Genomic DNA, 15,099 nt, shown 5'->3' on the forward strand with positions numbered 1-15,099 from the left:
CGAAAGGGTCTCAGGATCATTTGCACTGCTTTCACACAGCTGCATGGGAAGTCGGCATTGAACTGGCACAAGAGACATGCCCAGAAGCAGTAGCAGCAACTAAAAGAAAGAGAAACTTTGGCTTAAAATAAAATTGAAAAGAAAGAAAGAGATAAAAGGTAAACAGTTGCAAGTTGTCTCGCGAGAGGGGTACGTGCAGAGCATAACCCCACAACCCTAGAGATCTAGATCGACATTCCCGGCTTCGTTTTACTGTTACAACCTTCATTGCACAGGACTCAGAATCACTCTCATATGGTTGTTAGGTTTCATAAATAATGTGAAAACTATACGCAACAGATACATCATATTTCCAAAAACTTATAAGAAAAGTTACATCAAATTAAAAAGTAGCTTCATGAATGAAGATACTGCTCTAAGTGCACTTTCCCTGCAAGTGCAGCCAGTGCCTCAGCGCTGGATATGAAGAAAAAAAAAAAAAAAAAAAAAAAATCAGATTTAAAAACTTAAGTCCGGTTTCAACCAGTCAAAACCGGGCCAAGCAGAAACCGAGGGTGTTCTCGGCACTGTCCCATGAGGGAGTCCCTATGATGCGATGCTTCTTTATCCAGACAGGTTTGTATGTCCTTGTTGAGACTGTAAACAATCCTTCTTTCCTGAACTGTCCTTTTTATTGGCAAAAGAAAGTAAAATATTTTATTTTTAAAATAGAACATCAAAATTAACCCAGAAGAAAAGAAATGAAACACAGTGAGCTTGTTGGAGTCCATAGGATCTGGTCTGGAAGAGCTCGGAAAACGTGTTCAGTGTTTTCTCCTGTTTTCAGCTGGAACTGTACCAGAGACTGGGTTACTTGGGGAAGAGGGGAGCAGAATGAGAAAACAAAGGATGCGGAATAAAAGACCGTGGCCGTTTCATGTGTTCACTTCTTTCGCTAGGTCCTCTATCAATACCTTAGTGTCAGAAGCCTTGGACCTGGAAAAAAACAAACAGAGAAAACACTCGCTGGGGAGGAGAAATTCCCTTTTCTACACACAGACAACAAAAGAGCAGTGCACCTGAAAATCTCTTACACAGACGGGGGTAAGCAGGCTACTGGAATTGCTTCACCCACTGCCATTCTCCCTAAGAATAGGAGGGCCTTATAAATACATCCCAACTGTCCTTCTGCAGTGACTACACAATGCTCCTTGCATGCTGTGCTCCCTCATTCCTGGAGAGCCCAAGCTTGCCTCTCGGCCACGGGGCAGGGCTTTGGAGTCATGCTGCAGGGGAAGAAGCAATGGCTGGACACCGGAGCATCCTGTGATGCTGAGAGCACAGGCGCTGCAGCGAAGAAGATGCGCAGCCAAAAGGTTCAGGGGCTGGGGTGCAAGACGAGGAAATGTGTAGGGTATAAGAATGAGGGGTGGAAAGAAAAATTTCATGGGTTTGGATTTGGGAGAGGAAGGGGTCTGAGATCTCACATGTGAAATCTTAACCGAAGGGTAACTGAAATCTTGGGGTGGTCTGAAGCCTGGAAATGGCTGATTGAAGAGAACCTGTCTCCCAGGTCTGGATTTATCACCTCTGGCAACTGTTACAGGTTATTTTTGCAGGAGATGGGTTCTGTAAACAGAACTGCCTTTTCCAGTGGTTTAACAGAACCCAAAGACAGTGTAAAAGATGGATCAACCCTCCAGCAGAAGCATATTCATTTACTAATCAGACCTGTCCACCCTTTGAAGGACTGCTTCAGCTGAGGTCTTAGCATGATTACCCGGTCCATAAACGGCCACAAAGCAACAGCTCCAACATGATTTGGTTTGTTGTGCTGGAGGAAAGGAGAAACGTACTGTGAAGCAAGACGAGGTCTGCGCAAGGATATGCTCTGGCTGCGCTTCCACTGTTTGTTCTTACGGCGATTTCGTACACCATCTTCCTGGTCCATCATCTGATCCAAGAGCGTCAGGTCATCGGCGTTGAGCGGTGCCACGGAGATGTCCCTCACGGCACGGAACTCCCCACAGTTGTTCAGGTGCTCGTTCTCCAGACGGAAGAAGTTCCACACAAACCGCCTGCAGGGAGAAAAAGTGAAATTTGTCACTGCAGTCCCACTCGTACGGGCATCGCCCGTGTTTGTCGAAGCACTGATCCACGCACCCAGATAGCACTGATACACAGCACTGACCGCTGTCACTGATCACAAAGTGCCTCTGGGAACGTGCCTGGAGTACCGAGAAACAGCAAATGGCTAACAGCAGCACCTGCTCCAACATCTTCCCAGCTCCCCGGAGAACAACAGATCTGGCAGGCTCATTCATTGTCCTAACGATGACAACCCTGGTCCAGAGAGCATGGAGGCAGCAGGCATTACAAGTGAAAGGAAAAATATATGGCAACCTCTGCCACATACGTGAGTGAGGTTCAGCTTCAATTTTTTTTTAAAATTCATCTCAAGAAGCTGTGGGGGTCTCCAGCTAGAGTAAGAGTGCGTAAAGAGCCCTGAAACCTTGCAGGGTCCAAACCAATGATCCACATTAGTGTTTGGAAAAGAAGCAGGAATTTGAGAATAATGGTAAACGTAAAATCAGGTGAAATTTCAAATGCTTCTGCCAATAACATAATTTTAAGGAGAAATTTATTAATAGCAAAACCCTCTAAATTAGGTCTAGGTTCAGATTAAATGACAAATGCAGTGAGAAGGACCCAGCCACACATTCCTGCAGAGCCCCGTACAGCTTCCTTGGCTCAGCACCCTGTTCAGATTAAATGTTCCTGTAAGACTTTATCTTCAGTTTTAAGGACGTATATCTTCCATATACATGAGCACAATACTGCCCACTGTGCTGGCATTATACAAATAATAAAAAATAGAAACAAACTGCTGAGTCAAGCAGCCTTACCTGAAAACCTCAAGTGGGGCAAAAACAGTAGAAATGATGTCCCCAGCATACGGAAAGATTTGCATGGAGGTGAGGGAGATCTGGATGGTCCACGCAAAACGCAGGATCACGTCCTCTACAATGGCACAATAGTAGTATGCCTGAAGAACAGGACAGACAAACAGGACAGGTCATCTAGCATGGTCTGCACAGAAGACTGATCTATTCAGGCCTTCAGAAAGAGGCAGGCCTGCGTGCTTAAACTTCTAAATCAACTTTGTAGCTTTCACGTAGACAGGAATTACATCCTACACTGCTTGCTGAATACCTACAGGAATGATACAACAACGCTTATTGCACTTCCTACGCTTTTCGTTCCTGGACAAAAGACTCTAGTAAAGTTAAATTTTGCTGCAAACCCTCAGCATTTTCCACATACTCATGTGCCTTTATTAAACTTGGAAGAAACATGACAGAATATGGGTAAAAGTGAGTTTCACGGGCCATTTACGGTGGCCTTGGAAAGCACCACTGAACAGCACCTGCAATTCAGCAACAAAACCAGCCAGTGGTCTATGCAAAAGCTTTGTACAGCTGTGGTAAGAGCTGCTTGAAAGTTGGTTTACATTTGCATAGCTTCTAATTGCAGACACAACTATCTTGTTACAGAGGCAGCATAAAGACAGAGAAACTGTCTCAACCACCAGAAATGTGAACGGTGTGAAACGATCGCTTTGAAGTAATGAACTCTGCTGCTAGAAAACCCTGGTGCACAGCATTCAGGAAGCATGAGGTAGCCAACTGCAACATGCTCCATGCTCAGGTTTTGTTAAAAGGCTAAAGGCTTTCTCTAGCAGGAGAGCAGGCTGTATACGCACTTTCTGTGGGTAGACAATTCCTTCTCGGAGAAAGGTATTTTCACCAGCATTTTTGTCAAAGAGACCCCAGTCCATCTTCAGGTCCCAAATGAGCGTATAGCAAGAGCTGATGAAATAGAAGATAATCCACAGGTAGAAGAACACTTGGGTGTCACTGTGGTTTTTAGCTGCAAAAGAGAAGAACAGCACATTTGTGTACATCTTAAAGCAGATTGCTTCTTAAAACAGTCATAAATTGGCTGACTCCACCAGGGAAAGTAACACCCCTTTTATTCACCTTCTGAGAAAACCAGGCTAGCTCACCTGAAACCAACTGAAAGCCTTACCAGGACCAGATTTATACTGTAATTTAAATTGCGCTTTAAACTCATTCAACATTTTGCACTTGGAATTGAAATGTGCATTAACATCTTCATTTCCTTGCAACTTGTGGCAGACCTGTCATTCTAACTCTGAACAGCAGGTGGAAGCTGAGGGCCATGTTTCACAAAGGACACGGGCCTGTACAAAGGATAAAGCAACGAGGCAATGCTCAGTTAGAAGGGTTTTGTTAGCGTGTATTTGACTTTGCACAAATGCGAACAGTAAATTAATGCTCTAACAGCCTGAAAGAAGATGGACAGGACAGGAATTCCACTAGCTATTTCAGAGGTTGTGGTGACAGGGAAAATAAGCAAAAAGAAAGCAATACGTGTACGTATAAATCACAAAGAGTTCTGAATATCCTTACAGAGCTCTGTCTTGTGTGACACAGGACAGGGGGACCAAGGTTTGTTCACCTGTGGATACGTTTTTGTAAATAAGCTGCTCCCTGCTGCCACCTGAAAAGGCTGCGCTGCTCTCTCAATTCAGCGACATTTCCTTACATCAGTCAGCTGGGCAAAAAACAAACAGATCTGATCATTCTGTTTGCTTTCACTTAGCAAATCTGGGTCATAAAGTTCATACAAACAGAAGATTACGATGCTTCGCCAGGCTGAGACACTTGGCATCTCTGTGCCATTAGCAGTCTTTTCTGCGCAGCGGCTTGAGACTGCCTGTCCTCCGATTCCTTCTAACAAAGCCAGCAGCACTTCCAATACAAAAAAAAAGCCAATAATGTTTCCAGTACAAAACCGATGCCATACTGACAGCGTTGTTTTCCACATACGTGGCTTCAAACCAAGAGAATCCCTGAAGCCAATCTCACACAGAGCAACAGGGCAATTTGCTCTCTCCTCTTTCTGTTTTTTAACAACTGTGATATAAACGTGCTGCAGCAAACCGATAAAATTAATGGAGGTGAAAATGAGAGGCATCGTGTAAGAGCACATTCTTCCCATTATGCCTTTCAGGCTCCCTGGACACGACGTGCAGGATATAGGTCAAATACACACACACATTCCCTTTGCAAAACACATCCCCTAAAGCAAACCTATTAAAACCACTCATGCAGCAAAGCCTATCTGCAGCCAAGCTTCAAATCGGCAGAGGAAAAGGATGAGAGGTTCGCTTCAGCTTTACAGCTTTGACCAGCCTTCCTGCTTTCGTGCAAGGCCAGAAGTGTTTGCACTGCAGCCCTCCTCTCCCTGCAGCTCGGTCCGACCCCGCTGCCCAACCCTGCTGCTGCAGAGCGCCGTACGGACATCGTGTGCGGCACGGGCTCCGATGCCCAGCTACGTAAATGCTGCTGCTAAAACCTCCTCTCCTGTTCCTTCTCAAAGAGCAGTTGCCCACAAAACAGGACTCAGGCTGAGGCTTAGCAATTAGGGCTCTACTGCAAGATTTCATCCTCCCCCATAAGCTCCTCCAAAGCCTCCCCTACGTCATTTCATAAGAAAGAAAAGGCAGATGCCCATGTTCTGTGACTCAGACACTAAGGCTGTGCTTTCCTCCGTTATTTTTAGCTCATTAGATCTCCATGTTCAGTTCCCCTACCAGATCCTAAACAATAATTCAGAGAGGCAGTTAAGGGGTTAAGTGCTTTAAAGCATCTAAAATGCTCCAAACTACCCCGGAGGCTTCATACTTCCTACAGGCAGCTTAGGCTTGAAGCTTGGCTCCTGCTGGTTTGTGGTTTTGGTTTGTTTGTTTTTTAAGGACAGAATTAAAATAAACTGAAGCTGCACACCTTCAGAGAGATGTGGAAGGCAGTGCTGGCAGTACCATCCACGGCCATGCCCTGCAGTGCTGAAGGACAGCCAAGCATCACTGGGATGCTCCTTGGTGTTTTCCTGCTCTCTGCTCATGGAGGGGATGGTCTGGCCCCAGAACATCATCTCGAAGTATGTAAGGGGCAAAGTGTGCGTAACCAGAGCTAACAAAACCGTACGCTAAATTGCCAGCTAGGAAGGTGATTAAAAGCATTCATGCAGCTTAAGCCTAAATTGCCTGACAAGTGACTGTGCAATTCCCGAAAAGAGGAGTGCCAGGAAGAAAAAGTCCCAAGTAAGAAATCTTGCAGCATCAACTTCACCAAACTCAAAAGGACCTGGTTGCTTCCAGTTAGGCTATCCTGGCTCCAGCTCCCTTTCTCAGCCCCTGTCTTTCCACTGGCATCTGTGGTGACGCTGCATGCCCCTTGCTCTTGCCTGTTTTCTCACCCACCAGTTCTGCACTGCATTCAGCTCCTGAAAAACGTCATTCCAAAAACAGATCACTCCCTGGTAAAACGCTCTCATCAGAACAAGCCTATTGTCTTCATCCTTGGCCTTTGAGTCCCTTCCTTTAATCACTTATCTTCTTTTTCCTCCTGCCTGCAATTCTGTTTGATACCTTCCTTCCTTCTGTCCTCATTGGTATTCAGCTGGTGTACAGAAATATGTTACTGCTCTAGGCAAGCAATTATATCTCAATCTCCACTGGCTGGTCCTCGTGGCCCTCTTCGGCGCTGCTCAGGGGGTTAGGAAATCAAGGCATTCATATTCTGCCCAGAGGCTCCATCTACCGCCCGCCCGTTCTGGAGGAGCAATATGTTGCTGTGTATACATATGATGATGTCAGGGTCTACTTAAACAGGAACTGTTTCATCCCATTTTTTAATTTGTTTAATGATGTGCCAAAACCCACCAAAAACACCACTGGAGAGTCTCACGGACCACAGAAGCGTGCTGGACACCTGGTAGATCTCAGCACTTCCAAGAAGTGAAAAAGACCCAACTTTTTAAAATGCTATGGACTGCAGTAAGCCTTCTGCAGGACAACTGCCAGCCCACCGAGTCGGAGGTGCACAAGGACCTTTGTACCAGAGGCTCCAGCAGGCACCGCCACGTAGCAACTTCCCCAGCCACACAGTTATTCAAAACGGCCCAGGCAGGACAACACACCATCAGCACAAAACCACGGCAGGTAACGCTGCAGGTGCAGGTTTAGCCCCTGTGGAGGGCAGATTTCAATGCATGTTCAGATTAGCATGTCTGCAGGTCGGAGGTGTTCAGCTGTGTCGAGGCTATTCGAGTTCACTGTCCTGCCGCAGCACCCACGCCATCCCCACTTGCTGCAGACGATGGGAAGCAGCACGCTGCAGGGACCACTTGCAACCTTCACTGCGGGCAAAATTGTCATTAGCATCCTCAGCTTACCCTGTAAAAGGCAATTCCGGTAGATACTCTGCACAAACACACCCACAAATTGCCCCAGAAGGTCAACTGGATGAATAATGGAAGGCTTCAACCTTTGAACTGAAGCTGTGAATGGCCACAGACCAAGAAAACAGCCAAAGGCACATGCAGCAACAGAATTTACTGCGTGAAAAAATTGCTGATAGACAAATATCTTCGATACCAAAACCAGCCACAGGGGACACAGTATCTGACTAGCATTTTGAGAGAACAATACTGTGCAGAAATTATAGCCCCTTCCAAACACAGGCAAGAGAAAGGTCGCTTTCCATCAAAGATAGACAGCAAATACTATCCTGAATGCAGTTAATATTGACTTTACTTCCAGAGAATACTATCTGTTTACCCTGCTGAATTATTCCGGGGAATGTAAACACTATATAGTATTCAACACAGCAAAAATCAATGCCATGTATTATTGAAGACCTGGATAAGAGCACAATGGCCCTTGATAAGCACTCCTGGTGTGTCAGCCGCTGCAGCCGGCTGTGGTTTTTGCTGATGGTGAAAGCTGTGATAAAAGCTGTAAGAAGTCTGAGGTTATCAGGAAACATAGCAGGTAAGCCCTGCTACACGATACAACACTGAGTGTACCGGAGCAGCTCCGCCTCCAGCGTGAATTAAAAACCTCTTGATCAAGGCACGCCAAATTCAGTCTCCTTTGATGGCTACCCTTTCGATTGCAGATTTAAGCATAACCTAAACAAACAAAAAAAAAACGTATTTACAGTGTGCTAGACGAGAGATACTAGAAAACTGAGCATGTACTTTCTGTTACCAGTGAGGCTGCGGATGATGCGTGCCTCTTAACTCCATCCCAGCACACAAAGGGAGGTGCGCGAAGGCTGAAAGTGACTTACCTCCCCAGGAACTGCCACCAGAACGGCACCCCAAAGCACTTATCTCACAACCTCATGGCTTGAAACGCAGCCTGACTGATCCCTCGGTAATTATAACTCTTAATGAAGGGATAGCAGTACTGCTCCCTTTCCCCCCAGCCTGCATGCACCTCTATTTCATGTGGATCAATGGCAAAGACATGACACGACAGTGGACTTAATGCAGGAAAAAGGCAAATAACCGCAAGGAGCACAAGGATGCGCCATTGTGCACTGACAGGCTTTGTCAAACACCAACCATTTCGTATGAACAACCTTCTTAGATTCTGCAAACCTCTCCCATAGCCTCGAGGCACAATTTAAAGCAAAGTAGCAAAAGACAGCACAGTGAAGAGCTGTCAGGAGGCAGCCTCTCGTTTCTTCTTCTATTTTAGACTGCGCATTTGTAAAACAGGGAAATCCCTAAATCCTGTTTTCACTAAAAAAACGCTCTGCTAGTTTGCATTGTAGGAAATGCAACTGTGTCTGATTTAAAGACAGAGTAATTTCATTGCTTGTATCTCACAAGCAAAAGAAACGTGATTTAATTGCAAACTGGAGGACGCATATCATTCCCTGCTGACAGATTTGATCAGATTCTTCCTCCAGCATCTTCTCTCACATTTGAGAAGTGATACTGGGGGGTGTTTAACAGCTACCTTGAGGAGGATGGGGTTTCCAATCTAACCATTTGCCAGCGGTCTCGCTAATAAGAATGTCTGGATTCACAATCAAAAATAATTTGTGTGATAATCAGGGCCTTCACTGGACAATATAGGGATTGGGGCACGATGTCATCTGGTACCTCTATAGTGCTTTGAGATCCCCAAAGAGATTCCTTCAAAATGCAAAAGTGATAAAAGAAAAAAAAAGATGGATTATTGCATCTCCTAGATTTCTGCAGCACAGAGAACTCCAGGCCTGCATTCATTTGGAAGGTAAATTGCTTGTGATGCAGTCAGTTGCTTCTTCTAATATGTTCCATTAAATAAAAAAAAGCCAGGCTTCCCCCTCTTAAGTGCCCATGAAATGAGGTATCAGTAGGCCATCCTTTCTACTTACACCTTATTCATTAGCGTTCTCGCTTCTCCAGTCACCATTAACTCAAAGCTGCATTAAGTGATACAAATGGCACTGGTAGTCCCCTTGCAAAGCCCCAGCCATGGAAATGCACCTCACAGCTGCAGGTTTCGGAACCACATGAATGAATCATTCTCCTGGTAGGGTGCCGAGGTGCCTCTCCCCCACAGCTCGGCTGCTGGCAGAGGGAAGCATCCCACTTGACATTTAGAGGCCTACAAAGCATTGGAAAATTTCCCTGTGGGATTTCACGCCTCATTTGTGCTGACATTCAGGGGGCCGTGGCAGCTCCCGAAAGCACTCTGCCTAGAAACGAGCCCGCCCTTGCTGAGCGCAGGCATCGCACCCGACCCACTCGGGTGGGAGCCTTGGGGTGCTCCTCGCGCATCCCTGCTCCATCCCCAGGTACCTGGAGCCCTGGCTGAGCAATTAGAGGAGCCGACAAGGCAGTGTTGGGAGTCAGGCTCGCTCACGGTGCCGCAGAGATCCTCGGCAGAGCTGGGATGGGGTCGGAGGCCAGGATGGAAATGTTTGCCCACAGCAACGCCTCAAATTCTCCGCTAATGACACTGCCACCACTCCGACGGAAAGGATCTGAAAGACTGGTTAATGAACACAACTCGTTACCGAAGGCCTCCTGGGCATGGGATGACAGGGTTTCAGACAAAAATGCATCCTAGCTCACAGCAATGTGACAAGACATTGTACACTTTGGCTCCAAATAATCACCCTGATGGAGCTGCCAGTGTGCCCTGCTAAGGCAAGCTGCACAAAGCAGCCACTGCTAAGAAAGAAGACAGTTAATCCCATTACAAAGTTTGTTTTACTTCAAGAGGACAACCTAAGCACCCTGTAAGGCTCATGTGACACCTAAATCAAACGATCTGGCTTGCCACAGTGCTGACAGCTGTTCCAACACGGAGGAGAGCTCTTGTACCAATACACAAGGAATAACCGGGGAACAGGATCTCACAAATGCTGTTTGTTGGTTTCACCCTTCCATGAAAAAGTCTTTTTTTCACCCTTCCATGAAAAATAGTATTTTTTCCCACTAAAAATTTGCACTTGAACTCCAAATGCCCTTTTATTTTGCCTTGCCAATTCTCCCCACTCATTTCACATCTGAGGTACCATTAGCTTCTGCACCAATGTCTGATTTCTCTAAAACTTGCTTTAGTCCCAGTTCTCACATCACCTTGTTCTTGTCTCATGCTGTAACCACTTAGGATCACGGTTAACTATGGGTCCCCTGCCAGGGAATTCACTCCAGGGGGTTGCATCCTGCAGTTTCTAACATGGTGGCAACAAGGGCTAAGTGGCATAGCCCACCCCAGCCACCATCACTTCAACAGGCAGAGGACAGCAGGGCTAAGATGCAGTCAGGTATCCTCCAGCAGCTGCCAGTAATGTTCAGTGTTGCCACCATCCTCTCCCCCCTCCATCCATCCACCCATCCTGGTGATGGATGGCACAGTTGTGCTGTGGTGGGACCGACCGCGGGAGAACCAGCGATCCATTCCAGCGTGAAGCCAGCTACGCCACCCGGCACAACTGCTGGGAACTGCTTAAACCATCGTGATTAATGAGGAGTGGGGGGCAGCTGTGAGACCTGAAACAGCCCTGGAGTCTTCTGCTAGGTTTCCAAACAGCAGCACGTTTCCCATTCATCTTCATCTGTTCAGGCCTGCTTGAACCTCTCCGTGAGTAAGAGACAGTCCAACACCTTCCTGCAAAAGCCCATTAATCTAGGGATGGCTCCTGCCTTGTCAGGTCACATCTTTATTCCTAGGTAAGACAATGACTTTCACAGTTTTCATTTATGCTAGCTTAAAAAAACAAACAAACAAAAAAAAAAACCAACACAAAAGCAAAGACACAACGACCGTTACACATCACTGCAGCAGGATGGCTGTTTCTGAAGCGAAGCTGAGAGCACAGGTGGAAGCACTGCGCTACAGAAACAGCCCCAAGTAGGTACTGTCAGTGTTCTGGACTGTTTAATGAGAAAGTGTGTAGCAGTTAAATTGTCTTAGACTGGGAGCTCTCCACTGCTTTTCCAAGCTGATGGCAGCTCATGTCCAGCAGTCTTATTTGGGGTATCTATTAAGGGTATGGGAGTGGTACGGAGGAAGAGACACTTGCACAAATTCCCAGGACACATGGGTTGACTTCGGATTAAATCAGAGGTCATTAAACAGCTGGGTACCACCCACGCCACAATGATTTCATGGAATAAAGTGTGTGAATCACACCGACGATGAAAGCTTCACATGAACCACCACATCTTTCCCTCAGTTAAAGGATAAAATCCCATATAGCCAGCAGCTGTACTTCAGCTCACTGACATGTTCTTGAAAAGTCAAGGTAAGCTACACAGATGCTCATACCAACTGCAAATCACACAAAACAAGAAAATGATGGGAACACTTGAAGAAGCTTAGTTATTCAAGCACGGAAGCCAAATCTGTATTCTACACGAGCCAGATATTTCAGATGACACCACGGGAGCAAAAAGCATCGAGACAAGAAAAATGAGAAGCAGTAGAAAAAAGCAAAGAGGCATATTTTACAAAGAACAAAGTGAGTGCATGTGTCACACACGATGTTCAAGAAGCAACCAGCACTCTCCTAGCACAAGACAACTCCAGTTGCACTGCTTCTCAACATGCTATGGTAGGAGCCGAACTCCTAAATACAACCACTGGATCTGAAGCATTAGGACTTAATTGCTTGTTTCCCCAGAGATGCCCAGGTTTCCGTATGGATTACCTAAAGCAAAGCAACGTTCAGCAGGCCAGCTCTGGGTGAAGCTACTGAGCATTGCCAGTGCTAAAAGGTAGAGGAAGGGGAGGAAGAGCCGGGGACAGAGGCGGCTGCTCCGCCGCACCGCGGCCAGGCAGGGAGGCACAGGCTGCAATTGCTGGGTCGCTTAGAGTTACAGATCTGCCTTATTTGCCTGGGCAAACATATCCCGGAGGACTATATTTACAGAACACGGCCTTTGCTTCCCATTCCTTTGAGTGATATAAAAATACTGAGAATTCTTCCTTTGGGAGCTTAGCAACAGTTGCCCTTTGGTTCCCGCTGTCTTCCCCAAAACACGGTCGTGTTCCTGAGCTGGCGGCGAAGCGGATGGCTCGAGTTAGCGCTTGTGCACGCAGCCGCTGCCTGCTCGAGTCCCACGGTACGGGACTCTCGCTTAAGCGTCACTAATTCAGAAGATGATAGCTTGGAGGGAGCTCTGTAAACAAGCTGGATTCCAGCACTGCGAGAGTGCCAGTTTGGGAGACAAGACGCAACAGGATTTACTTTGGTATCTACTGGGTCTATCGTTACAACTGCAAAAAGCAGAGAAAGTTGCATTTTGCATCCAAATCAGATGGAAGAAAAGTAAAGGCTTCACTAAGGGAAGAAAGAATGCACCACCCAAGCAGTATGAGGTCTTGAACAGTGATCTTTTGGGGAAACTGAAATGCCAGTCCAAAGCCTACAGTATCACTGGGACAGGGGGGAACCTTACAAACCTACAGCAGGTTTGGAAAAGGCAGTACCGCATATGCTGCATACATCAGCTGTACGTAATAAGGTGGCATTTGTACATTTGTTTAGCTCAAGTTGTTTTCCACCCAGTCTGTGAAAATACAGCACAACGACGCCATGAATGCGCTCTGTACGAATTAGCTGGCTTTCAACGCTGACAAACCCTCCTAACCACACAGTCCATCTTCACGCAGCTGGCAGCCACAAAACTGAAAACTTACAGAGCAACTACAGATTATTCACTGTTCCAACTCCGGGGAGGAAGACAACCCTCCCCAGAGGGCTGTGATATTCCCCAGGACTCCCAAGGAGAACAGGCTGGTGTACATTACCTGACCTCCCAAGAAAAGGCCACAAATTACCCTCTTTTCCTGGCAGCTGAAAGCTGTCATTCCAGACTTATAAGTCATAGACTTGCAAACAGAGGCATGAAAGTCTGTTTAAATAAAACTCTCGTTAAAACAGCAATTAACAGGTTCATTACACACTGAAATTTAGAACAGGTCCAAGTAGCAAGGATCTTTACCAATTTGACACTTGTTTTGGGCAGTGTTTGTTCCTAGTAGCAAACATCTCTAGCCCCAACAGTTGTTTTGTAAATAAGAGATGAGTGTTTGTCTCTGCTATACTTAGGCAGACAGAAAGCGTGGGGGAGCAGTGCTTCTGCTTCCAACAGGAACATCGTAAACACTCGGTAACAGCCCATCTGACTCCAAGTTCAGAAAGAACTGGAAATCCATGCAAATCGCTCAGATAAAATGTTAACAGATTTTAACCAAAGTAAGAAGTTATAACAGATCCAGCACACTAGGAAGTGCATTTGTGGCAGCATGGGAATAAGCCAGCAGGGCTGACAAGGCATAGCAAGGTCTTCAGGCAGCACTCTGAAAATCACTGCCAGTCCAGGCGCAATGACATTTGCAAAAGCTGTGCGAACGTGTAATTTCCAAACAGGGGGAAGCTTCCAAATTTTTTTTGCATGATACCAGCAGCTATGTGCTATCGACTGCCACTAACAGAACGGGACAGACCAAAGCTGGGAGTCACCAAGGTCTCTCGGCAGCTGGAACAAGCCCATGCAGGGCTCATAAACACCTCGTTACAGCCCACTCCCTGCCAGATCCCAGGAGCAGACAACAGTTGTGTATGGCAGCTACAAGAACAGGGGTCAGCAGCACTGGCACAGACGCAGACCTCAGGGGGAGTAAGATGAGGTCAAGTTCTTAAACAGGACGTTTTGACAGATGCTGGTTTTCCTCCTGTTCCAAACAAACCTACCCCAGCCTTCCCGCCGGAGGCTCTTCCAGGGTGCCCCCACAGGAGGGAGAAGCATTCATCAGCCTCCTAAAAGCAGGCACTGTATATAAAACATACAAGCACCGACTGCAGCCAGGCAATCTGTATTTGTCTCATCTCGCGACTTAGCAGCTGTGACTACCGGGGCTGCAGGGCTGGGAGCGAGGAGCTGCAGGATGGCACCGAGCAAGCAACTTCAGATGGGAGCAAGTTCTGTGGATGTGGCAGCAGGAAGGAGATGCACGAGGAGCCAGGCGATGAGCTGCAACACCATCTGCCAGGGATGCTCCCTCGGCGGGTTTGTGTGTGCACCTGGATGCAGAGCGCCCGACTTCCAACCTTCAGCTTGCACCAGGGCGTTTCTGTGCCACTAGGATGCCAGGCTTGGCAAATGTTATGTGTGTGACTTCAAAACAGCCATTTCTTGGCCACAGGAAGGTTTCTAATAACCCTGCTCCCCCTCCCCAAAACCAGCATGTTAACTAGAAGCATACCTTGAACACCTCTCCCTGCCCTGCTCCAACCATATTTCAGGATAAGTAGTTGCTCACCAGTGTGTGTAGCTGCTAATTCCTGGAGATACAGGAGGCGTATATTTTGAAATGAAAGAATACAGCTTTTAGGACTTCAGAACAATGAAAGGCAGGGTGACTGCCTGAAGTGCAGAAACTAAAAGCTTTTTCCTTCAGAACAAGAGCAGAATCAAGTAATTGTCGTTTCCAGGGAGATGGGGAACTTAGGGATCAGGGCTCAATCTGCAGTTAAATGGATTGGAAACAACTCCCTGCCAGCTGCAGAAAAAACATGGATAAAAACATGCAGAAAAATCCAGAGAGGACATTTTCCCAGCACTGTGAACATCCCCCTGTGTCCAGGAATGATAGACTGACTTTAGTTGTTCATAAAAGCCAAGGGAGAAGAATTTCCTACATCCTCCTTTTCCTTATACATCCCCCATCCAGCC

At 46.7% G+C, this 15,099-nt stretch overlaps 1 protein-coding gene across 1 annotated transcript in view; it reads right to left on the reverse strand.

Annotated features, from left to right (window-relative positions):
- Positions 1 to 297: 297 nt before the first annotated feature.
- Positions 298 to 15,099, reverse strand: part of XPR1 (xenotropic and polytropic retrovirus receptor 1) — a 100,317-nt gene continuing 85,515 nt past the window's right edge. The window contains exons 12-15 of the mRNA XM_040565046.1: positions 3,743 to 3,909; positions 2,886 to 3,025; positions 1,836 to 2,057; positions 298 to 975 (exon numbers count right to left, since the gene is read on the reverse strand). Coding sequence (XP_040420980.1) covers positions 915 to 975; positions 1,836 to 2,057; positions 2,886 to 3,025; positions 3,743 to 3,909 — 590 coding nt within the window. The 3' untranslated portion in view covers positions 298 to 914. The remainder of the gene's footprint in view (positions 976 to 1,835; positions 2,058 to 2,885; positions 3,026 to 3,742; positions 3,910 to 15,099) is intronic.

This window comes from Cygnus olor, chromosome 8, assembly GCF_009769625.2.
Source record: "Cygnus olor isolate bCygOlo1 chromosome 8, bCygOlo1.pri.v2, whole genome shotgun sequence".
NCBI classification, from domain to species: Eukaryota; Metazoa; Chordata; class Aves; order Anseriformes; family Anatidae; genus Cygnus; species Cygnus olor.